This window comes from Ailuropoda melanoleuca, chromosome 19, assembly GCF_002007445.2.
Source record: "Ailuropoda melanoleuca isolate Jingjing chromosome 19, ASM200744v2, whole genome shotgun sequence".
In the NCBI taxonomy this organism is placed as follows: Eukaryota; Metazoa; Chordata; class Mammalia; order Carnivora; family Ursidae; genus Ailuropoda; species Ailuropoda melanoleuca.
This window is the reverse complement of record NC_048236.1, coordinates 22,293,830-22,318,294: the sequence shown is the minus strand read 5'-3', so window position 1 is coordinate 22,318,294 and position 24,465 is coordinate 22,293,830. Positions and strand designations below refer to the sequence as shown.

General features: G+C 37.8%; 1 protein-coding gene across 1 annotated transcript in view; it reads left to right on the top strand.

The window, feature by feature from the left end:
* The window catches only part of LMBRD1 (LMBR1 domain containing 1), a 117,278-nt gene that overhangs the window by 8,998 nt on the left and 83,815 nt on the right, over nt 1-24,465 (top strand). The window contains exons 3-4 of the mRNA XM_034647929.1: nt 8,739-8,799; nt 23,509-23,606. Coding sequence (XP_034503820.1) covers nt 8,739-8,799; nt 23,509-23,606 — 159 coding nt within the window. The remainder of the gene's footprint in view (nt 1-8,738; nt 8,800-23,508; nt 23,607-24,465) is intronic.

Sequence of the window (24,465 nt, the reverse complement as noted above, 5' to 3'; positions counted from 1 at the left end):
TTCATTAGTTGCGTATAACACTCAGTGCACCATGCAATACCTGCCCTCCTTACTACCCATCACCAGTCTATCCCATTCCCCCACCCCCCTCCCCTCTGAAGCTCTCAGTTTGTTTCTCAGAGTCCATAGTCTCTCATGCTTCATTCCCCCTTCTGATTACCCCCCTTTCTTTATCCCTTTCTTCCCCTACCGATCTTCCTACTTCTTATGTTCCATAGATGAGAGAAACCCTGTGATAATTGTCTTTCTCTGCTTGACTTATTTCCCTTAGCATTATCTCCTCCAGTGCCATCCATGTTGCAGCAAATGTTGAGAAATTGTTCCTTCTGATAGCTGAGTAATAATCCATTGTATATATGGACCACAACTTCTTTTTTTTTATTTATTTTATTTTTTTAATTTATTTATTTTTTTTATTTATTCGACAGAGATAGAGACAGCCAGAGAGAGGGAACACAAGCAGGGGGAGTGGGAGAGGAAGAAGCAGGCTCACAGCAGAAGNAGCATTATCTCCTCCAGTGCCGTCCATGTTGCAGCAAATGTTGAGAATTCGTTCTTTCTGATAGCTGAGTAATATTCCATTGTATATATGGACCACAGCTTCTTAATCCAGTCATCTGTTGAAGGGCATCTCGGCTCCTTCCATGATTTGGCTATTGTGGACAATGCAGCTATGAACATTGGGGTGCATATGGCCCTTCTCTTTACTACGTCTGTATCTTTGGGGTAAACACCCAGTAGTGCAATGCCTGGGTCATAGGATAGCTCCATTTTTAACTTTTTAAGGGAACTCCACGCTGTTTTCTAGAGTGGCTGTACCAACTTGCATTCCCACCAACACTGTAGGAGGGATCCCCTTTCTTCACATCCCCTCCAGCAATTGTTGTTTCTTGAATTGTCAATTTTTGCCATTCTAACTGGTGTAAGGTGGTATCTTAGTGTGGTTTTGATTTGAATTTCCCTGATGGCTAATGATTTTGAACATTTTTTCATGTGTCTGTTAGCCATTTGCATATCATCATTGGAAAAGTGTCTGTTCATATCTTCTGCCCATTTTATGATTTATTTGTTTCTTGTGTATTGAGTTTGAGAAGTTCTTTGTAGATCTTGGATACCAGTCCTTTATCTGTGGTGTCCTTTGCAAATATATTCTCCCATTCCGTGGGCTGTCTCTTAGTTTTTTTGACTGTTTCCTTGGCTGTGCAGAAGCTCTTTATCCTGATAAAGTCCCATAAGTTCATTTTATCTTTTATTTCTCTTGCCTTTGGAGATGTGTCGTGAAAAAGGTTGCTCTGGCCGATGTCATAGAAGTTGTTGCCTATGTTCTCCTCTAGAATTTTGATGGATTCCTGTCTCACATTGAGGTCTTTCATCCATTTGGAGTTTATTTTTGTGTATGGTGAGAGATAGTGGTTAAGTTTCATTCTTTTGCATGTAGCTGTCTAATTTTCCCAGCACTATTTATTGAAGAGACTGTTTTTTTTCCACCGGATGTTTTTTCCTGCTTTATCAAAGATTAGTTGCCCAAAGAGCCGAGGGTCCATTTCTGGGTACTCTATTCTGTTCCATTGGTCCTATGTGTCTGTTTTTGTGCCAGTACCATGGTGTCTTGTGATCACAACTTTGTAGTACACCTCGAAGTCTGACATTGTGATGCCCCCAGCTTTGTTTTTCCTTTTCAACAGTTCCTTGGCGATTCGGGGCCTTTTCTGGTTCCATGCAGATTTAAGGACTATATGTTCCAGTTCTTTGAAAAATGTCATCGGTATTTTGATCGGGATAGCACTGAAAGTGTAGATTGCGCTAGGTAGCATGGACATTTTTACTATGTTAATTCTTCCGATCCATGAGCATGGAATATTTTTCCATCTTTTTGTGTCTTCCTCAGTGTCTTTCAAGAGTGATTNATAGGTCCTTTACGTCTCTGGTTAAGTTAATTCCAAGGTAACGTATGGTTTTTGGTGTTATTGTAAATGGGATGGATTCCCTAATTTCTCTTTCTTCAGTCTCGTTATTCGTGTATAGAAATGCAACTGATTTCTGGGCATTGATTTTGTATCCTGCCACCTTACTGAATTGTTCTATAACTTCTAATAGTTTGGGAGTGGATTCCTTTGGGTTTTCCATATAGAGTATCATGTCATCTGCAAAGAGAGACAGTTTGACTTCTTCTTTGCCAATTTGGATACCTTTTATCCCTTTTTGTTGCCTGATTGCTGTTGCAAGGACTTCTATTACTATGTTGAATAATAGTGGCGAGAGTGGGCATCCTTGTGTTCCTGATCTTAAGGGAAAGGCTTCCAGCTTTTCCCCATTGAGAATAATGCTTGCAGTAGGCTTTTCATAGATGGCTTTTATGAGATTGAGAAATGTACCCTCTATTCCTACACTCTGAAGGGTTTTAATCAGGAAAGGATGCTGTATTTTGTCAAATGCTTTTTCTGCATCAATTGAGAGGATCATATGGTTCTTGAGTCTTTTCTTGTTGATATGATGTATCACATTGATTGATTTGCGAGTGTTGAACCATGCTTGCATCCCAGGTATGAATCCCACTTGGTCATGATGGATAATCCTTTTAATGTACTGTTGGATTCTATTAGCAAGGATCTTGTTGAGGATTTTGGCATCCATATTCATTAGAGAAATCGGTCTGTAATTCTCCTTTTTGAGGGGGTCTTTGCCTGGTATGGGGGTCAAGGTAAAATTGGCCTCATAGAATGAGTTTGGTAGCTTTCCTTCTGTTTCTATTTTTGAAATAACTTTAGAAGAATAGGTATTACTTCTTTAAATGTTTGGTAGAATTCCCCAGGAAAACCGTCCGGGCCTGGAGTTTTGTTATTTGGAAGGTTGTTTATCACTGACTCAATTTCTTCATAATTATTTGGCCTGTTTAAANCATGGGCATTTGAATAGAATGAGTATTCTTTGGTTCTGGGGTGTAGTGTTCTATATATATCTATGAGGTCCAACTCGTCGAGTATGGCATTCAAAGCCTTTGATTCTTTGCTTAGTTTTTGCCAGGGTGTTCTGTCTATTTCTGATAGTGGGGTGTTGAGGTCCCCTACTATTACTGTGTTCTTATCTATATGTCTCTTTATTTTGGTTAAGAGTTGGCTTGTGTATCTTGCTGCTCCCCTGTTGGGGGCATATATATTTATAATTGTCATATCCACTTGTTGGATACATCCTTTAAGAATAATATAGTGCCCTCCTGTGTCTCTAACTGTAGTCTTTAGTTTAAAATCCAATCTGTCTGATATGAGAATTGCTACCCCAGCTTTGTTTTGAAGTCCATTGGCGTGAAAGATGGTATTCCATCCCTTTACTTTCAGTCTGAATGTATCTTTAGGTTCAAAATGAATCTCTTGTAGACAGCAAATGGATGGGTCATGTCTTTTTATCCAGTCTGCAACCCTGTGGCGTTTTATAGGAGCATTTAAGCCATTTACATTGAGACTGATTATTAAGAGATATGATTTTAATGATGCCACGTTGCCAGTAAAGTCTTTGTTTGTATCAGTTGTGAATTTCTGCTCTGTATCACTCTTGGGGCCTTTTTACCTTTATAGAACCCCCCCTTAATATCTCCTGTGGGGCTTGTTTTGTGGTTACAAAATTGGTCAGTGACTGGCGATTCTGGAAGGTCTTTATCTTGCCATCAATTCTTAATGACAGCCTTACTGGATAAAGGATCCTTGGTTGCGTTTTTCTCTGAAAGAGCTTTAAAAATGCCCCCCCAACCCTTTCTCTCATTCCAGGTCTGTGTAGACAGGTCTGATTTAATTCTGATACCTTTGCCTTGGTACGTGAGAAATTCATTTGCCCTGGCTGCTTTCAATACTGTATCCTTGGATTTAATATTTGCGAATTGCACTATGACGTGACGTGGCGTAGGTTTGTCGTGGTTGAGCTTGGGAGGGGTCCTCTCTCGTGACGTGGCGTAGGTTTGTCGTGGTTGAGCTTGGGAGGGGTCCTCTCTGCCTCTTGCACACGAATGTTTGTTTCCCTTGCTAGATTAGGGAAGTTTTCAGCTACAATTTGTTCAAATATCTCTTCTAGACCTCTGTTTTTCTCCACCCCCTCGGGGATGCCGATGATTCTGACATTGGAACGTTTCATTGAGTCAGTGATCTCCCGTAACCTACATTCCTGAGCGTGGTATTTTTTGAGTCCAGATTCTATTTTCGCTTTCTCTTCTACTAACCCATCCTCTGATTCGCTGATACGTTCTTCTGCCAGAATTTTTAATTTCTGCCAGATTCGCTCTCATTTCCGCCCTTAGAGATTCTGTATTCTCATTAACATTTTCGTTAATACTTTTTTCTAGTCTACACATCATCTTGACCACTGTTACTCTGAATTCCATTTTGATAATTTGGTTATATCCATATCCATTAGTTCTGTGGCAGAGGCCACAGACTCATGGTCTTTTCTTTGCTGGGGGGTATTTCTCCTTCTCGTCATTCTGATGAGGAGAGGCTGCGGGGTTGTCCAGAGCCCAAATTATTGACCGGGACCCAGACCGTGTGCCCTTGTTTTATTGGGATCATAGGGATATGGGCTTCTTGATTTTTCAGCCTGCCTTCTAGGGGAGGGGCCTGCCATGCCAATACTCAGGCAACCCTCTTTGGGTAGAGTCTCCGTGTCCCCTGCGAGAGGGGATGGGGATGGGCACCCTGTGAGCCAGTATTTCTAGGCTTTTGTTCTCTGGCGGCTTTCCCTGGAGGTTTGCTGTGCCTCTTCTGAGAGTCAGAGCAACAGTAGCTGAATCCCAGCCTCTGTTTCAGAACAGAGGGATCACAGACCGCTCTCCACTGGGGTCTTCTGTCCACTTTAACTCTGTTTCTGTTGGTGCTGCTCAACCCTGCAGCATCCCAGGATGTGCGCCCCACACCCAGCGTCCCAGCCCTCACTTCCAGGGCCGGTGAGTCTCTGTCCTTCGTGTTTCTAATATCGCCAGCCGCCAGCTGCCCGCGCACCTCCGGAGCTCCTGGTCTGTCTGGTTCCAGTGAGCGCATCAGAGCTCCGTTTCAGTCTGGTGCGTGCGTTCCTCAGCTCACAGTCTCAGTGTGCTCTCGCGGGTGCTCCTGCTCCCCCGTGCAGGTGGCTACCGCTTCCCGGCGCCCTAATGTGGCGGCTCCCTCCCCCTTCCGTTTATCTTCCGATATCTGTGCGCAGTTTCATGGCTCCCTGCTTCGTACCTCAATACTCAGCTCTGGAGATGTTCATTTGTAGAGATCCAGATGTATCTTCCTGCGTCTCAGGCTTATTCTGTGGATGTTCAGGCTGGTCTGGTACCTATCCAGCTCGACTCAGGGGACCCGCTGAAAAAGGGGTCCCCTACTCCTTCGCCATCTTAACTCTCTTCAGATCTTTGCTTCTGCAAACCACCAGATGCCGCTAGTATGCCAACACTCTCCCCACCTCCTGGGGCTCCATTGCCAAATCCCCGTGGGGGACAAAGTCATCCCTGAGTGAAAGCCACTGGTCTAAGGTGAGAATGTCAAATAAAATTGAAGAGAGTTGTATGCTTTTGGGACCGGCTGAGCATTTCTAAATGTCATCTTGAAGAATAGGAAAGGAAATTTTACATGTATTACCCACTACATGTCTGTTCCGTGGAATTTCATCTGAAATGTTGTTTAATATTCTCTAGTATTTGTTCTTTTTCTTCCAGCCCTTTGGGTCTTAAATGACTGTAGTTTCTTTTGGTCTGTACTTTGGGAGGCTGTGGTCTATGAAATGCATCAAGGGCGTAGTGTTTCCCAAAATGTGGAAAGAGGAGGGTTTCATAAACTAAGCTTTTCTGACCCTACATACCTTGGAGGCAAGACAGGGTATAAAAGCCAAATGCACTAATAGTACTTGAATGATGTTGTATATTTTACACATATTTTTATGTTTAAAATAGTAATGTTAGTATTTTCTTATTGCCATAAGATTTGGTTAAACAAAAGAACCTTGCGGGGTAAGAGGTTCTAAGTGTCAGTGAATCTTTGCTTTAAATGACCTACATTCTTTCTTCTTTTAACTTTTTTCTGACATTGGGGTCTTGTTTAATTTTAGAGTTTAACTTGTAAGTAATTCTCAATGGGTACATTAATACCTTATGGCATTATTTTGGAAATTGGAAGGGAGCTTGTGTAGGGATAGGTGAATTATCCTCTGTTTCAAAAAATCTTCCAAGGTTCAAAAATCTTTTTAAAATTCCATTTTTTGCATAAGCAGTAACTAAAGAAACTGTTAGGAGCTGAAGTTTTGATGATGTACATATCTGTTTGGATACTTGAATCATCGATGAAAAAATTTCCAGTTATTGCACAGAAATATCCCCAGTGCTTTGCTATTCCCATGTGATAAAAGACTGTTCCTTTTTTTTTTTTTTTTTTGGGTATATGCTTGGGTATTTTATTTTTTAGACAAAGATTGCATGTGTTAAAACTAGTTGTAATTTGTTCTTTGCCTCCCCCCCCCGACTCATAAGTACTTCATGGATTCTATATATACCAGTTTATACAGATTTCATTGTTTTTAATGTCTATACGGTTTCTCCTTAGGCATTTAGATTGTTTCTAGTTATTACTGTTTTTTAAATTTTTTTGAACAGCGCTGCACTGAATATTGTTGGGTAAGGAGCTCTTGAGTGAAAAATCGATAAACATTATTTGGTGTAGGCTGGCATTTATGGTGCTAAGTGTTAGCGAATGCACAGCTTCTTAAATCCCTGACATTCTGCAATAAGGTGAGCTTTCCCAAAGTACAGGTGCTTCAGCAGAGGCACCTCTACCTTATTTTGTTCTCCCTTCTCATAAGGCAAGGAGAATGGCCTTGCAGATGGTAAACACTATGGACGTGGGTACCAGGTAGTGTGAACTTAGATACAAGGTGTTCATGAGGTACTTGGACATTCTGGTTACTGAACACCTAGAGACTTGGGCCCCCTTAGTCCTGTGAGTAATAGAGAGGGGGTGCAGCTCCTCCTATTGTATGGGAAGGGGAGGCCCCATTTTGGTAGCTTGTTGTCATGCAACCCAGTAAGAGCTCTTGTGGTCATTCATTAGACAGTACTACTTGCCTTTAAAACTTATCTGTATACTGTTATCTATCCTGATTTGTGTGACTCTTTTTAGGATAGATTCCAACAAAGAATGTCTAGATCATAGACAGTTTTTCTTACTATTACTATGTAGGTGGTGACTTTTCCTCTACATTTGCCACTAATAATATGTTTTAAATTTTGCCACTTAGGTAAATGAAAGGTTACTCTAATAATGGATTTTCATGTTTTATCAGTGAAACCTAGCAGTTGGGTAAAGTCTTCATTGTTGGTCTTTTTCAAAAAGTTTCCTAGCTCTTGCCTGTATGTTTTTCAGATGATTTTTGTAATCAGCATGTCAGAATACTCTACCTCTTAGTATATTGGGATTTGGATTGGCAGTATGTATAGTTTTTACAGATTAATTTGGAGGGATTTGGTATTTACAGTCTTTTCATGTGGGAACTTGTGACTTTCCATTTATTTAGATTTTTTAATATTCTATAATTTAGTTTTCTTTATATAGTTAACAATTTTTATTTAGCCTATTAAGTTTTTTTAGTCTTTATTGCTACTGGAAAAATACTGTTTTTATTGTACTTTGTTTATCAAGATTTTGCTTTTGTAGTGCTAAATTTGGATTTTCCATGGTTTTGTTCTTTTAGGAATTTGTCAGTAAGAAATTCATAGATGTTCCTTGCTAGAGATGTTTGTAGGTGAAAAAAAAAGAAAAACCCAATTATTTTAGGAGATTTAAATGTTGATATCCTTCCTTAAGTGCCACTGTAGTGGGATGTGGATACTGACTTGAGCTCTTAAAGTGTTTATAGGAAAGAAATGATCTGGATACTAATTTGAGCCTTACTGCTTAATAGCAATAGTCAGACTCTCCAGTTTTAATTTTTCATATGCATAAAGTTTAGGTCATTTGATAAAAAGGCTTGCCATTATAACCTGAGTTCTAATTCATTAGTGTACAGATTTTTTTCTATTTGAAAAGATTAATTTGAATTATATTTTCTAAGTTAAATTACTAATTGAAAGAATACTTGTGTGGGATGGATGCAAAGAAGTTTAGGTTGACTGTTTTTTTAGGTATTTTTTTAAAATATATTGTGCTCAAATATTTTCTTTCTAAACTACAAATCATATTTCACTCTCTCTATAGAAATTCATCATTATTTTCTGTTGCCCTTAGGACAAAGTCCAAAATACTTAGCATGACTCATGAGTCCTTTTAAACCTGTGTTTTTCCCTCCCTTGCTCCACCAGCTTTTTCTTACCTTTCCAACAGCTCTAATGAATCTGTATTAGCTTCTTGCAGTTTTTTTCAAACTTTCCTATGTGTTTCTTCTTTCTTCCATCCTTCCTATTGTTCTTTCTCCTTTTCTCTGAGAACGACCTTTCTTCCTTCATTTTTCAGTTTAGAGTCATTTTGGGAAGCCATCCCTGATCTTCAGGCTGAGTTAGGTGCCTCCTGGTTATGTGTTTCTCTAGAACTATATTGTCATCTTATCTCAGCATTTACCTTTTGAAATTTGTGTGCTTAATCTCTTTCTCAGTTATTGAAGGCACAGATCATACTTGGTTCGGTTGATGATACATTTATAAGTGACATTCAGTCATATTAAAACTTGATCATAATTGCTAAAGAAATGGATGTTTCATTAATATTTCTATTGTTTCCTTTTTATCCTAGGACTGGGCCAATGCTAATGTCAGCAGACAGATCGAGGACACTGTGTTATATGGTTACTACAGTAAGTATTTCAGTTTCATTTCCTATCTGGGCTGCTAACCAAGATGGAGAATTAAGCTATGTATAAACATTTAATTTAATTTTGATATCACATTTGTGATTACTGTTTCAACACCAGGAGTAAGAAATACAACATTCATTTTCATAATCTGGAAACTTTTAACCTACTTTGCTTCATTTAGGTTCACTTGTAATATGTTTTCTTGGAGTTGAAGTCAAGTTACTTTAAATCTCAAGTGTCTTCCTTTGTTAACATTACCAGTTTCCTACTTGCACTCTTGATTTTAAAAATCTCAGTTTTCTAGACATTTTTTCTAAGTATTGACACTAGTAAAGGGTACTCCGGGGGCGTTTGTAACATCAACTTTATTGTACTATACAGAGCCAGTTTAAGGGCTTCTGGTTGATAGGGCTTCCCTCTCTCTTCCTTCCTCAGTGTTCAATTATAAAAGCTTTATAATAAGCACCTTAGTGTTTCCCGGATTTTCTCTTTGAATATGCATAAGACTTGTGTTTTATAAAAATGTTTAAATGCTGGGGCACCTGGGTGGCTCAGTTGGTTAAGCATCAGACTCTTGATTTTGGCTCAAGTCATGATTTTAGGGTCCTGGCATTCATTCTTGTCAGGCTACACACTCAGCAGGGAGTCTGTTTGGATTCTCTCTCTCTCTCCCCCTTTGTACCCCCCTCCCTGCTTGCAGGTGTGTGTCCATGCATTCTCTCTCTCTCACTCTCTGAAATAGAAATAAGCAAGTCTCTAAATTTAAAAGTGTGTAAGTGCTGGGGCACCTGGATGGCTCAGTCAGTTAAGCATCTGCTTTTGGCTCAGGTCTTGATCTTAGGGCCCTGGGATCTAGCCCCACATCCCCATCCTGTTTCCTGCTCAGTGGGGAGCCTGCTTCTCCCACTCCATCTGACTGTCCCCCCTTCTTGTGCACACGCTATCTCTCTTGCTCACTCTGTCTCTCAAATAAATAAATAAGATCTTAAAAAAAAAAATGTGTAAGTGCTTGAGTTAAGAAAGGGATGTCCTTTTTTTTCAGCGATTAATTAAGATGTTGAATAAGATTTCAGTAGGACACTAAATTGGAAACTGAAAAACCAGCTTGTGGAAGTTTCTTTTGATGGGATAATTTTTTCAAGGGTTTCACTGAATTTTAATTTTGTTGCTTTGGCTCTACCTTTGCCTTTTCTCCTAATCTGAAATCTAAAGACCCATGAAATTCTGTCTGTCTGGTGTGTATTTTAGAAATGTTTTGTGGTGTTTTAATATAGGATTCATTATTTTAAAATATAAATTTGACTTTTTAAGTTAAAACCTTTGAAATGGTGCCATATTAAGCAGAATGTTGCCTTTCAATACAAATTTTGGGAGGATATAAATCGCTTCAAAAACAATTTTGGGGGAAGGGAGCCTCTCTCCTATGTGACACTGAAGTGTGTATGTGCTGTAGAACATGTGACAAGATAAGGCAGCTTTTATCTTGGTGCAGTCCAGGTCGATGAGCCATATCTTATCATTGAATCCAGAGGCTACTGGATTAATCCCCTAACCAAGGTTACAAAGACTTCTAAACAGGAATGTTAATTCATGCAGCCCTTCCAGGTGTTGCATGGAGAGAATTAAGTTTACCAAAATGATTTTAGTGAGTATTTTTTCAATTCGCCTAAGGATGGTATGTCCCTAGTATTTTAAGTGAATGGAGATACGTTAATCATTACAACGGGAGATGACTTAGGAATTTAGGGCTTGATTTTCTGCAGAACTTGAGTTGTAGTTAGAAATATAACTACCTTGGGATAGGATAGTTGAGATACTAATTTAGGGAAGGAATTTGCCTAAGAAGCCAAATAATGATAGAAGATTTCTTGATGACTATGGATTCAAAGCAAGATTTATTCAATAATATTAATGGTTGTTGTCATAAAAGGATTCATATCCACTTTAGCTGTGGCTAATTGGCCTTTGACTTTGACGTAGTTGGTGACCTACAGCAAGGAGTCTAAAAGGATTGCATACGTTCTGAAATAGTTACTATATTCAAGCCCCGCTGTTTCACCAGAAATTCTAGGTATTATATAACTGCCGGTTAGCTGTCTCCTCCTGGGTCCTGAGGTCAGCCCAGATTCTAGTAATTCAAAGCACTATTTTTGTACATCTTCTCTGTGAGATTCTATAGTTCATCTAGTCTCTCCTAACATATCAACCCATTTTCATTGTGTAACCTTGCCAAGAAATGTAGGAGACTTTCTTTCTTTCTTTTTTTTTTTTTTAAGATTTTATTTATTTATTTGACAGAGACAGAGACAGCCAGCGAGAGAGGGAACACAAGCAGGGGGAGTGGGAGAGGAAGTAGCAGGCTCATAGCAGAGGAGCCTGATGTGGGGCTCGATCCCAGAACGCCGGGATCACGCCCTGAGCCGAAGGCAGACGCTTAACCGCTGTGCCACCCAGGCTCCCCTGTAGGAGACTTTCACATTCAACATTATACTTAATTTTCATGAATGTCATTTTTTGGGAAGTGTTTTCTACATTTTACAGATGGAGAAAATTAATATTTAGAGATATTAAAGATCACCTTGTTAGCGAGTGGCATAGCCTAAAGTGGATTTTATTTCCTAAGCTGGAGCTTTGTGGCATTAAGTGAGCTGCCTTTTAATAAATGGTTCTGGGGATGTTTCCTATGAGAATGCTTAGCAGCACTGAACCCCCAGGGCAGCTCTCAAAATCATCTGGGACCTTTTAAATAATACGGAATACTAGATTATATCTAGAGAGATTCTGATTTCTGTTAATGAATTCCCTATTCTGTTAGTGTCACCACTTCTCTATCAGAAACGTGTTTATGTATCGGAAAGATGTAAGGCTTAAGGTGGTGGATTCAAGTTTTCAAAAAATCCTAATTTTCTTTGGAAAGCTTATGTTTTATCATTGGCAGCAAATACTGTCACTTTTTTTCTTTGAAGTGACAAGGTCACTTTATTCGTTTTTGAAAAAGTCCATCTAATACTCAAGCCTAGATAATTACTGCTTGTCTGTCAGTTCTTTCAAGTAAAAAATGGTATTTGTTCTTTGAAAGAAAGTGACTTAAGTGTAGCTCATAAGTAAAATAGCACAGTGCTTCTCACAAGTGCAATTTATGTGTACTTCCCTTCTCACAGAATATTAAAAAGATGTGTACTCAAAGGTAGATATCTAATGGAATTATTACTGCTTCAAAAGGGACTTTTCTAAATGAAAGTGCTCCCCACTGGTGAGTGCTTGGTGGTGAAAAACTTAATAATTGCTAGTGGAAAGGCTAAGAACATTTTGGTATTAATGTGAAAATAATTTTCATGTTTTGGGTACCCTGAAATGATCCCTGTGAATCCTACGGTCTGGAAGCCACATTTTTGAGATCTTTCTGTTATATTCATAGAACTTTGAGTGGTTTTTTTTTTTTTTTTTTTTCCTGGACAGTTTGTAGAAGTCAGGTGAACTACTGCTTCTGCCTGCTATTTCTCCACTAGCTCTTAATTGGTTATTAACAGTCTGGTTACCTGAAACTGACTTCATAGGAAATACAGGTTCCTGGAACTTGTTGAAGGATGAGAGAGTAAAGGTGTTTAATTCTGCCCTTTTGTCCTATATTCATAGGGACTCTGTACCTAGGAGAGACCCCCTCATCTGAGGATGTTGTATACATCCTAGAAACATTTCAGTCCTTTTGTCCTTTTTGAATGTATTTATTTGTTTCTTTGTTTATATCTTTAAACTTCTTTGATATTTTCTTTTAAAAAGCTACTCTTGTCTGACTTTTTTCTTTTCAGTTCTCTTTTAATCCTATGTTGGAACCTATTCAAGATTATATTATATATTGTGTTTAACCTTTAATCTGAGTCTTATTTTTATGTTTCAAATTTATTTTTATCTTCAAATTTTTACATTCTAATTATTGTACTTTATTATAAATGTTTATTCTAATGTTTCTCTAACCATTCTTGAAATTTTTAGTTTTAACTCTTTCACTGTTCACTTTAAGTGAATTTTCATTTTACTTAATAATTTTTTCTAATTTTTTGTGCTGATTTTGCATGTATACGGGAGTTGTAGAAATGGAGAGAGCTCAAACCGTAAGCAGGAATTATTCAAGGCTGTTGCGTTCAGCCCTTCTGTAGTTGTCCTGTCATTTTATCCTAGAGACACTTTTCTTCTGTTGACACTGATTCTTGGGCTATCATTTTTTGTGTATATATAAATTGAATTCATATAGTATCTGTTGTTTTCTGTTCGGCTTTAGTGTTCAGCATTATATTTGAGATTCATCTGTATTGTTACAGGTAACAGTACTTCATTGATTGTCATTGCTGTAAATATTCCATTGTATTAACATACCGTAGCTTGTTTATCTACTCTAAAATTGATGATCACTTAGCTTCAGTTGTGGCTCTTTCAAATACTGCTGCTTTGAGGATCTAGTATGTGTATATTTAAAAAAAAAAGCATTTACTGCATTGTTTTCCATTGTATGGTTGCTCTTATTCAAAGAATCCCAGATTATTAGGTATTTAATAAGTTCTTACTTTTTGCCCTCTAGCATTTCTGTAGTGAAAATAGGTTTATGCATATTTGGGTGAGGTTAAGTTGTGGAACTGAGGAAGAATAAGATGGATCAAGAAACTTTCAGACTCCTATTTCTATGCCATGCCTTTTAAAGCACCTAAGAGAATTTTTAGGAAGTTTTTCCTTGCTCCCTATTGGTTAATTGCTGAAAAGTTGTACCTGGAGTCTTTACTATGCATTTTGAGCTTAGGGTTTACGACCTTTTAGTGTCTAATTTGAGAAGAGTACCATGAGACGTTGAAGTCATTTAACTTCTTTATGACTTCTCCACTTGTGAAATGGTGATAAAGTAGTGTCTACTTCTTGGTATTACGAGTGTGGAGACATGTGATTAGTGCTGAATAGCTGATATCTGTTGTTTTTTTTTTTTTTTTAAAGATTTTATTTATTTACTTGACAGAGATAGAGACAGCCAGCGAGAGAGGGAACACAAGCAGCAGGAGTGGGAGAGGAAAAAGCAGGCTCCCAGCAGAGGAGCCTGATGTGGGGCTTGATCCCGTAACGCTGGGATCACGCCCTGAGCCGTAGGCAGACGCTTAACGACTGTGCCACCCAGGCACCCCTGCTGTTGTTTTAATTCAGATTAGCTAAGAGAGCAAGGGAAATAAACCTCAGTGCAATGATAGGAGAAGAAAATATGAAAGAATTGACCTAGCATCTCATTAAACTTACATCTTTTTGATTCTTCATTGTTTTGAAAACATCTCTAATATATTTACTTTTCTGGGTAAGATAGACTGGGACCAATTTGGGGGACTTTTTCAGTTCTGTAAAATTCTTGATGGATGCAGTTGTTTCCTATCTCCTGCTTTCCCTCCCCGTTTTTAAAAGCCTGTATTCTTAATTGCGGGGCGGGGGGGAGTTTCCTAAATGGTTTCTGATTGCATTTGCTCAAGAAATTCTCTTCTCTAGATAATGACTCCATGACACTCAGTGGCCTAACAATTTGTTTCCAAGTGGAAATATTAGAGGAACCAACCAACCAAAAAAATCCTTCAGGGAAATGACTGTTCTTCAGAGTACGTATTCTAAGTTAGAGCCCGTAAACAATTTTGTTCTCCAAGTTGTATATTGTCAGATCATTCCCCTTAATGTTTCAGTCAGTGAGGTACTATCAGCAGTGGTAGTAGTTCCCTATTGTGGTGTACCAAATTATCCCCAAATTTAGCATTTCAAAACAAACATTATCTCGCAGTTTCTCTGGGTCAAGAATCCAGATGTAGCTGATCTGGGTTCTCAGCTCGGGTTTTCTCTTCACAAGGCTGCAGTTGTGTATGCTGGGACTACAGTCATCTTAAGGTTGCACTTGGGGAGAGTTGGTTCCCAAGCTCCCTCATGTGGGTATAGGCATGCTTCACGTCTTAGCTACCTGTTGCCAGCAACGTCATTTCCTTGCCGCAGGGACCTTTTCATAGGGCAGTTCACAACATGGCAGCTGAGGTCTCTCAGAGCGAGCAAGATGGAAGTCAGAGTCTTTTAGTAATCTTAGGAGTCACATTCTTTTCATAAACAGTGAGTCAGTGATCAGCCCACACTCCAGGGAAGGGGGTTGCACAAGAGTATGGGGGTCACCAGGAGCCATTTTAGAGGCTAACTATATAGCAGTCTTGCAAGTATTGACAGTTTTGATGTTTCTTCAACATATAATACTTTTATACTTGCAAGATGTCTATTAAGTATGCAAGATATGAAGTTTGAAGTCCCTTGTGTGCCTTTCCCTGATGCCATCTCTTCTCCAACCCCCTTTGAAGTAACCACTATCTTAATTTAGTCTGTGTTAATCCGTTGCTTTTGCCTTATAGTTCTACCAGGCTGTATCTTTAGTTTTACATTTTTTTGAACTTTATATGAAATCACTTGCTTGTTTTCATTCAGCCATATGTTTCTGAGATTCTTACATGTTCTAGCATAAAGTGTAACTTATTTTTATTGTGTATGAATATAACACGTGTTAATAAGTCTGGACATTTGGAGTTTTTGCTATTAAAAATTGTGCATTGAATATGTTTGTACATGTTTCCTGTTGTATATATGCAAAATACATATTTCGAGTTGATGGACCACGAGTTATGTGCATCTTCAACATTCTAAATAATGACAAATTATTTTTCTAAGTGTTTATAACACTTCAACTCCCATTGAAAGGATATAAACCTTCCATTTGCTCTGTATCTTAAACTTGGTGTTTTTGGGTTTTTGTTTGTTTGTTTTTGCTGTTGTGTTGCTTTAGAACTTTATTTACAAAAGCAAGTGGTGGGCCAGATTTGGCCTGAAGGCTGTAGTTTTCTGGCACCTGGCCCAATCTATCATAGTTGTATAGCAAATAAAAATAAAAACACTGCGTTTACAATCAGTGACCAGAAGAAAATATTCCAAAGTTTAAATTAGGTGGCATTTAGGAAGTTGAATAAGTCATTTTTATTTTGTGTATATTTTTGTATTTTACAAATGAGTACATACTACCTCCAAAATGAAGGGGAGAAAAAGAACATTTGAAGGTGTTCATGCATTATCTGAGCCCTTGGAATAATGGAACACACAATGTTCCATTAATTTCAGGTGTTCTATATGCCAAATTTTGATATTGCTATGTATTTTTGCCAGCCTGGCAAGTGTGAAATAATAGTTCCTTAACCTGCATTTCTCTTATTTGAGAATAAAATTGCATGTTTTTAAAAAATTTATTGGCTTTTTCAACTTTCTGCTTGAATTACCTTTTTTTAAGTGAGCTGTTTTGTGTTTTGTTTTTCTTATTTAAGAAATTTTGTACTCTGAGTATTTCACACAGTGATTCTAAATATTTTATTTCCCCCCCAATTCTTTTTTTTTTCTTTTTAAAGATTTTATTTATTTATTTGACAGAGAGACAGCCAGTGAGAGAGGGAACACAAGCAGGGGAAGTGGGAGAGGAAGAAGCAGGCTTCCAGTGGAGCATGGAGCCGGTTGCGGGGCTGGGTCCCAGGGACCTGGGATCATGCCCTGAGCCAAGGCAGAAGCTTAACGACTGAGCCACCCAGGTGCCCCTCCCCCACTGAATTTTTAAGAGTAGGGACTTCTGAGCTTTGAATTTACCCATATTCATGAGCCCTAGAATGATGCCTGGAATATACTAATTAGATATTCGTTGAATTGAATACACTTTATCAGGAGAGATAGTCATGTGAAGTTTTTTTTTTAAATAATTATTTCAAGTAATGTATTACATGGATAGGTTATTCTTCAACCAACTTTGCATTCCTAGGATAAACCTTGACTGGTCATGATGGTGGCTTTTTTGGCTTTTAAATCTCTTGCTGGATTTGATTTGCTGTTATCTTATATGGGATTGTTTTAAAAATTGACTCAGAGGTAAGACTGGTATGTAATTTTCCTTTATCTTACTATTCTTGTTGGGTTTGTGTATGAAGACCCTGCTAGTTTCATAAAATGAACTGAGAAGTGTTTTTTATTTTTTAATTTTTTTTTATTTTGGATTTTTTTTTTTAAAGATTTTATTTATTTATTTGAAAGAGATAGAGACAGCCAGCGAGAGAGGGAACACAAGCACGGGGAGTGGGAGAGGAAGAAGCAGGCTCATAGTGGAGGAGCCTGATGTGGGGCTCGATCCCAGAACGCCGGGATCACACCCTGAGCCAAAGGCAGATGCTTAACCGCTGTGCCACCCAGGCGCCCCTAATTTTTTTTTATTTTAGAGAATGCTGTGGATCAGTGAGCATTACATGGATCTCTTTATCCCATAATTTGTACATATGTCTAATAAGGGATAGAAGTGAGCATGGCAGTTTGTACAGTTAGTCCTAATGAACTAGCCACAAAACTGTTTCTTATAGCTGAGTTCTGCTGGTTAGATTTTTCAGTAGCCATATGAATTCAATAGCCAACTATTACTATAGTTAACCATGTGGGCTGGAGTGATTGATGCTGGTTATTAAGGGAAATAGAGTTGCTGCTACACCTTGAACCCAGGAGATTCTATGGCATCTCATGATGCTGCTATGTTTAATGGTAAAAGTTAATTGAGATCTATTACACTCATGGCTCACAGGCAGGACCACCAAGGGCTCAGGAGAGTTCAGGAGAGAATGTTCGGGTTTCCCCATTTCTCATATCAGATTCTGTTTCAGGAATTAACACCTGGCGGCTGTTAACAGACTGGAAATACAGGGCTTAAACAGTATAGTGGTTTTTAAATCTCACGTAAAATAAGTCTAGAATTGGGCTATCCAAGGGTTCGGATGGCGGCATTATGGCATCATGAGGATCTTGATCTTAAACTTGTGTTTTGTTTTGTTTTGTTTTCCTCTGCTCTCCATCCTTCGTACATGATTGACATCTTAAGGTCACCAGAGTCCAAAATGGCTAGAGTTTAAGCTATCATATATCCATTGCAGGAAGGAAGCAGGAGGAAAGGGGAAGGACAAAAAGGGGAATGCCAGCTGAAATGAAAATGGGTATTTGAATATGCAGCTAGCAATCTTGACCCCAAATATCTTCAGCTGGGTAAATGGGATAATTTTAGAAGGCTTTTAGAATTCCCAGAATATCTTTATACTTTGACCCTCTAAAAAAAAAAAAAATCTTTGTAATGACTAATTATACTATCACAATATTGACTAAGTTATTCTTTGTTTTGATGTTTTCATCAATAGTTGGGAGGAATAAAGAATGTCTAAAAAATCCCAAAGCCTAATTTATCTAAGTTGACTTTCATGTGTGTTATAATTTAATGATATACAGTTTTTAAAAGGTAGATTGTTTTGTGTGTATGGAAAGGTCATAGCAGTGACCACATATTCTTTGCTACAGTTTTTGTCTGTGTCCTTTTAAGATGGCTGTCTGTTCACTTGTTTTTGCTAGTTCTTGCTAAATTGTTTTAAAAAAAGAACTTTGTTTTATGAGTTTAGTTTTTGCCAATTTTTGTGGACATGAGGTTTTAAAATTTGTTCTTAATATGTTTTCTTTGATGTTAGTGGGACTATTAAACCAAATAGTCTGTTTATCTTTCACTTGCTAGTAGCAGTCTTTTAACAAAAACATTTACAAGTAAAAGCATACTTTATACAGATGCCAGGATATGAGAGTGTCCTCACTGTTGGAGTTAAGAATAATTTTTCTTTGAAAATAGCTATCAATTTGAAGTAGAGCTGAATAAAGAAGCAATTTCTCGGTTGCGTGATAGTGGTAGCAGTAGCATTTTTTTTCCATTTACAGATATATAAGCTGATCCAAAACACAGAAGTGTTAATTAATTAATTAATGTTTCTTTATAGATTAACATTTATGGGCTAAAGGAAGAGATCTTTATTTATTTATTTTTAAAAGATTTTATTTATTTGAGATAGCACGTGTACAAGCAGGGGGAGCAGCAGGAAAAGAGAGAGAGAAGGAGAAGCAGGTTCCCCGCTGAGCAAGGAGCCCGATGAGGGACAAGGGAGAGATCTTTATGAAAAACACAGTCAGATTACCAGAAGATAGTTTATTTGTAGTGTGGTGTTAGCAAAACAAAGATTTAGAGCAGTTGTTCTACACCTATTTTGTTTTTTTTGTTTTTTTTAAATATTTATTCGACAGAGATAGAGACAGCCATCGAGAGAGGGAACACAAGCAGGGGGAGTGGGAGAGGAAGAAGCAGGCTCATAGCAGAAGAGCCTGATGTGGGGCTCGATCCCATAACGCCGGGATCACGCCCTGAGCTGAAGGCAGACGCTTAACCGCTGTGCCACCCAGGCACCCCTCTACACCTATTTTGAGTCACAAACTGCTGAGCAGATATTATAGACTCTTTTCAGAATTGTGTTTGTTCCCTACTTCTTTCCCCCAGGTGTTGATTGCTAGAAACTGCCTTTTTCTGGTTATTCCTATCAGTAACATATGAGAGTTTTGGTTGCCGTACATCTTCATGTCTCTTTACAGTCAGTAGCTGCCCCAACCACTTTTTTGACTTGTGTTGTAATAAATTAGTTTTGCCAGTTCTAGAACTGCTATAAGTTCAGTCATAGAAATAGTACTCCTGTGTCGGGGCATATTTTATTTAGCATAAGGTCTGTGTGATTCATCCTCATTTCATGTATCCATGGTTTGTTCTTTTTTATTGCTGTATACTAGTCATTCCTATAAATATAACACCTTTTAGTTTGCTTATCTTTTCACCCGTTGATGGACGTTTGGATCATTTCCAGCTTTTGACTACTGTGAATAATGTTGCTAAGAACATTTTTGTCATGAAAGAGTTAATGCAGGGAGCGCCTGGGTGGTTTAGTTCGTTAAGCATCTGACTTTTTTTCTTTTTTTAAAGATTTTATTTATTTGAGAGTGAGGGGAGTGAGGGAGAGGAGCAGAGGGAAAGGGAGTAGCAGACTCCTGCTGAGCAAGGAGCTGGATGTGGGGCTTGATCCCAGGACCCTGAGGTTGTGACCTGAGCCGAAGGCAGGTGATTAATGGACTGAGCCACCCTGGTGCCCCATGCATCCGAGTCTTGATCTCAGCTCAAGTCTTGATCTCAGGAGGGTCGTGAGTTCAAGTCCTGTGCTGGGCTCCACACTGGGCATGGAGCGTACTTAAAAAAGAAAAGAAAAGAAAAGAAAAGAAAAGAAAAGAAAAGAAAAGAAAAGAAAAGAAAAGAAAAAAGAGAAGAGAAGAGAAGAGAAGAGAAGAGAAGAGAAAAGAAAAAGAAACTGGTTAATGCAGGACACCTGAGCTTGTTCACTTACCATATACTTTCAGGTTGTGTGGCTGACCCTTGACTAACTCCTGTGAATCTAGCCCTTGGATGTACCCTATATTACTGATTGATAAGGTGGTTTTGTATAGCTGAGTGTGGAACCATGTAGTACCAGCTTGTTGGATTGTTTGTGCAAAACGTATGATTTTTGGTCAACACTTGCTTTCCTGCTTTGGATCTGTAGTTTTGGTAATCATAACTGGTCACTCAGGCAAATGTACATATTTTACAAGTCCCCAGTTAAAGCCCTGGACTGTAACTCAGGCAGGCTTCTCTGGGCAGAAACCCTTTGCATATGTGGCTACTCTTCATTGTCAGAGAATAGAATTGTCGGATCATGTGGTGGTTGTATGTTTAACTTGGTAAGAAACAGTTTTCTATAGTGTTGTGCCACTTTATACTGCCTCCAGCAAAGTATGGGAATAACAGTTGTTCTGCATTCTTGGCAAAACTTGGTATTGGCATTTTAATTTTAGCCCTTCTTTTGGATATGTGTATCTCATTGTGGGTTTTAGTTTACATCTTCTTCATGACTGGTGATGAGGAGCACCTTTTAAAATATGCTTTTTGGCCATTTTGTTTCTTTGGCCAGTATCTCCTATGGTGAAGTATCTGTCTTCTGTCCACTTTAAAAAATGGATTATTTGTATTTTTTGACTTATAGGAATTAATTTTATACCTTGTTATGCTAATTAACTATGACATTAACTATGCAGCTTACAAGATCATTGATCACAGAAGTTCCCGAGTACCAGGAATGTTTATGAAATAGCCATAGGCTCTTTGGCCAGCTGAAGGCCTAGGCCATCAGGTAGTAGACATAAGCAACATGCTGAGAGTGAAGCCAAACATTACTGCAACAAAATTTCTGGGATATTGATATCCACTCAAACTCTGTTATGCTTAGTTAGGGTTTCTCCTATTCTATACAAATTATTCGATCATTTTAATCATAATATTAGAATGGTATTTAGGGTGATTTATAGTCCTGTCCCTTTTATTTTTAATTTTTTAAAAACTTTTAGAGTACTTATTTTGGTCACATTTTTGAATATATGTTTATTTCCTTTGGCTGTTAGACTTATAATAGAAATATTAATACTAGCTACTGCTGGCCCTTGAACAACACAAATTTGAACTGTGTTAGGCCTACTTAATGTGGATTTTTTAAAATAAATTCAGTATAATACTGTAAATGTATTTTCCGTATGATTTTCTTAATATTTTCATTTCTCTTGCTGATTTATTGTAAGAATATGGTATCTGATACATGTAACCTGCAAAATATGTGTTAATTGACTGTTTTTGTATGTTATCAGTAAGGCTTCCAGTAGGCTGTTAGTTAAGGTTTAGGAGAGTCAAAAGTTATGTGTAGATTTTTACCTCTGCAGGGACTTGGTGCCTCAGCCAACTTCAGGGGTTAACTGTACTCTCTGTTTTATAGTAGAAACACCAATATTCATTACCTTTAAAGATTTACTGTCATTATTAGTTTCTCATAATATTAAAAGACTGCATACATTTCACTAAATATGTGTAGTGCCAGAATTCAGTTGCTGACAGTTATTTTATGATTGGTCAATAAAAATTATCTTTTACCTTTCTATTGGTTATTTAGGGCTTTGTTTGCTGAGTTGTAGCTATGCTGCATTTAATAGGGGCTGTTTCATAAGTGGCCTCCAGATAAATGAGATAGTACTAGCAAGTTTTAAGATCATGTTTAAAATTCTATAACTTACACAATCATTCCTTCCAACAGAGTATTTGAAGTTATACATTACTAACAAATGCTTTTTTTTTTTTACAAAGGAGTATAATAACTATTATCCTGTGATTGTTTTATATAATTATATTTTCAGTCTTTCCATGAACTTATGCACATGCAAATAAATATAAAGTCACAGATTTTATTATATTATTATTATTAATTAATTTATTTTTTAAAGATTTTACATGTTTATTTACGAGAGAGAGAGAAAGAGCACAAGCACAGGGAGGAGCAGAGGCAGAGGGAGAAGCAGACTCCCCACTGAGCAGGGAGCCCCAGGTGGGGCTTGATCCCAGGACCTTGAGATCATGACCTGAGTTGAAGGCAGACACTTAACTGACTGACCCACCCAGGCACCCCTTATTTTTGTATTATTTAAAAAAATTTTTTTAATTTATTTTTTTTGAGAGAGGGAGAGAACATGTGTGCTGGGGTGGGGATGAGGGGGGCAGAGGGAGGAGGAGAGAGAATCTGTAGCAGGCTCCACATCTTAACTGGCTGGGGCTCCATCTCAGGACCCTGAGATTTTGACCTGAGTGAAAATCAATTGGTCACTTAACTGACTGAGCCACCTAAGTGCCCCTTCACAGAAGATTTTAAAAAGCACTTTTTTAAGATTTGAGAAGCCTTGAAAAGCTGTTTAATCTGTTTTCTTTTTTTATTGTTAAATATACTTTGGCTGTTCAAATTTTAAGTAATACATTGGATTAAAAAATATTTTGACTACTGGGTCAAAGTATCTCTAATATTATTTTAAAGCATATAAATATTAATTCATATCAGTTAACTTTGAATCTGATTCTACTGTTTTACCATTCTTACCTTTTCTTGGTCTTGATTTCTATAAGATCAGTTTTATAACACTACGTATTTTAAACTTAGATTGGGGAAATTATTTGTACTAAAGGATAGTATCGCTTATAGCTATTTCTTTAATTTGAGTGACTGGAAAACGTTGTGTCAACTTTACTTGATTTTAAGTTGGAAGGAATACAAAAGTTAACGGTCATTTTTTTTTTAAGGTTTTATTTATTTATTTTAGAGAGAGAGAGAGAGAGAGGGCAAGCAAGCATTCTTGTGCGGGAGCTGGGAGAGGAGCAGAGGGCGGGGGGGACAAGCAGACTCCGTACTGAGCGTGGAGTCTTTTGTGGGGCTTGACCCCACAACCCTGAGATCATGCCTGATGAAATCCAGTTGGTCACTCAACTAACTGAGCCAGCCAGTCGCCCCAAAAATTAATGTTCATTTAAATAAGTTGGTTCACAGGAAGTTCTTAGCATTGTGGTGAGTACATAGTAAGAGTTCAGATATTAGCTGCTACACTTGTTACAGGCATAATTATTATCGTTATTGCTGAAAATTGCCCCATAGTTAACTTGAATTATGATCTGTCTAATAGTGCTATTGATTTCTTGGGACAGGGATCAGAAAAGACTGATTGGGATGTTCCATATAAACAGAGTTATGTGTATAGGGATCAGATTGGGAAGTGAATGTGGTAGTAAATGTGAATTTGGTATGTTAATTTGTATGTTAATATACACACGTAAGTATATATATAACAATTATTAAGTTTATGTGTAGTCAGTAGAACTCAGCTTATTATTTCTTTCCACAGCCTTATATTCTGTTATATTATTCTGTGTGTTTTTCTGGATCCCTTTTGTCTACTTCTACTATGAAGAAAAGGATGATGATGATACTAGTAAATGTACCGTAAGTATGTTTATTTTAGGGGGAGCAGGAAAGATTATTTCCTTTCACAAAGAGTGACATGACTTTGGATTTATTCTAGAGCCGCGTTGTCTAATAGAAATACAATGTGAGCCAGATGTGAAATTTTTTAAATTTTCTAGTATCAACATTAAAATAAGTAAAAAGGAGCAGTTGAAATTATTTTTAATTACACATTGTATTTAATGTAATAGGCTCCAAGTATTATCATTACAAAGAGAGTCAGAACACATTCTTAATGAGATACTAAATTTTTTTTCACACTAAGCCTTTGAAATTTAAAATGTATTTTACACTGCAGCACATCTCACTTTGAACTAGCCATATTTCAGGAGCTCGGTAGTCACGTGACTTGTGACTGTTGTTTAGACAGCAATTCTAGAGCAAAATTCTTCTTTTTCTCAAAAGTAAACATTTTAGGCTTTGTGGGCCATATAGTTTCTGTCTCAACTACTCACCTCTGCTGTTGTACTTGAAAGTAGCCAGAGATAATACTTAATGAGCTTGATGTTATCTAGTAAAATAGGAGGTGGGCTGCATTTGGCCCACAGGACAGTCTGCTGACCCCTATTCTGGGGCATAAAGAAGGAACACTTGCTGACTATTTTTACTAATCCAGGATAACACTGATATAAAAATCTGATAAATATAACATACGTGCATGTCCAAAACTTCAGACCAGCATCACGTTAAGTATTGGTATACAAATCTTAACTGAAATATTAGCAAATTGAATTCAGAGGTATCTTAAAAATATATTAGTACAGTATAACTGAGTTTGGGCCTATCTCTAGACTGCATGGGTGGTTTAAAATCAGCACATCTGTTAGTATATAGTCAT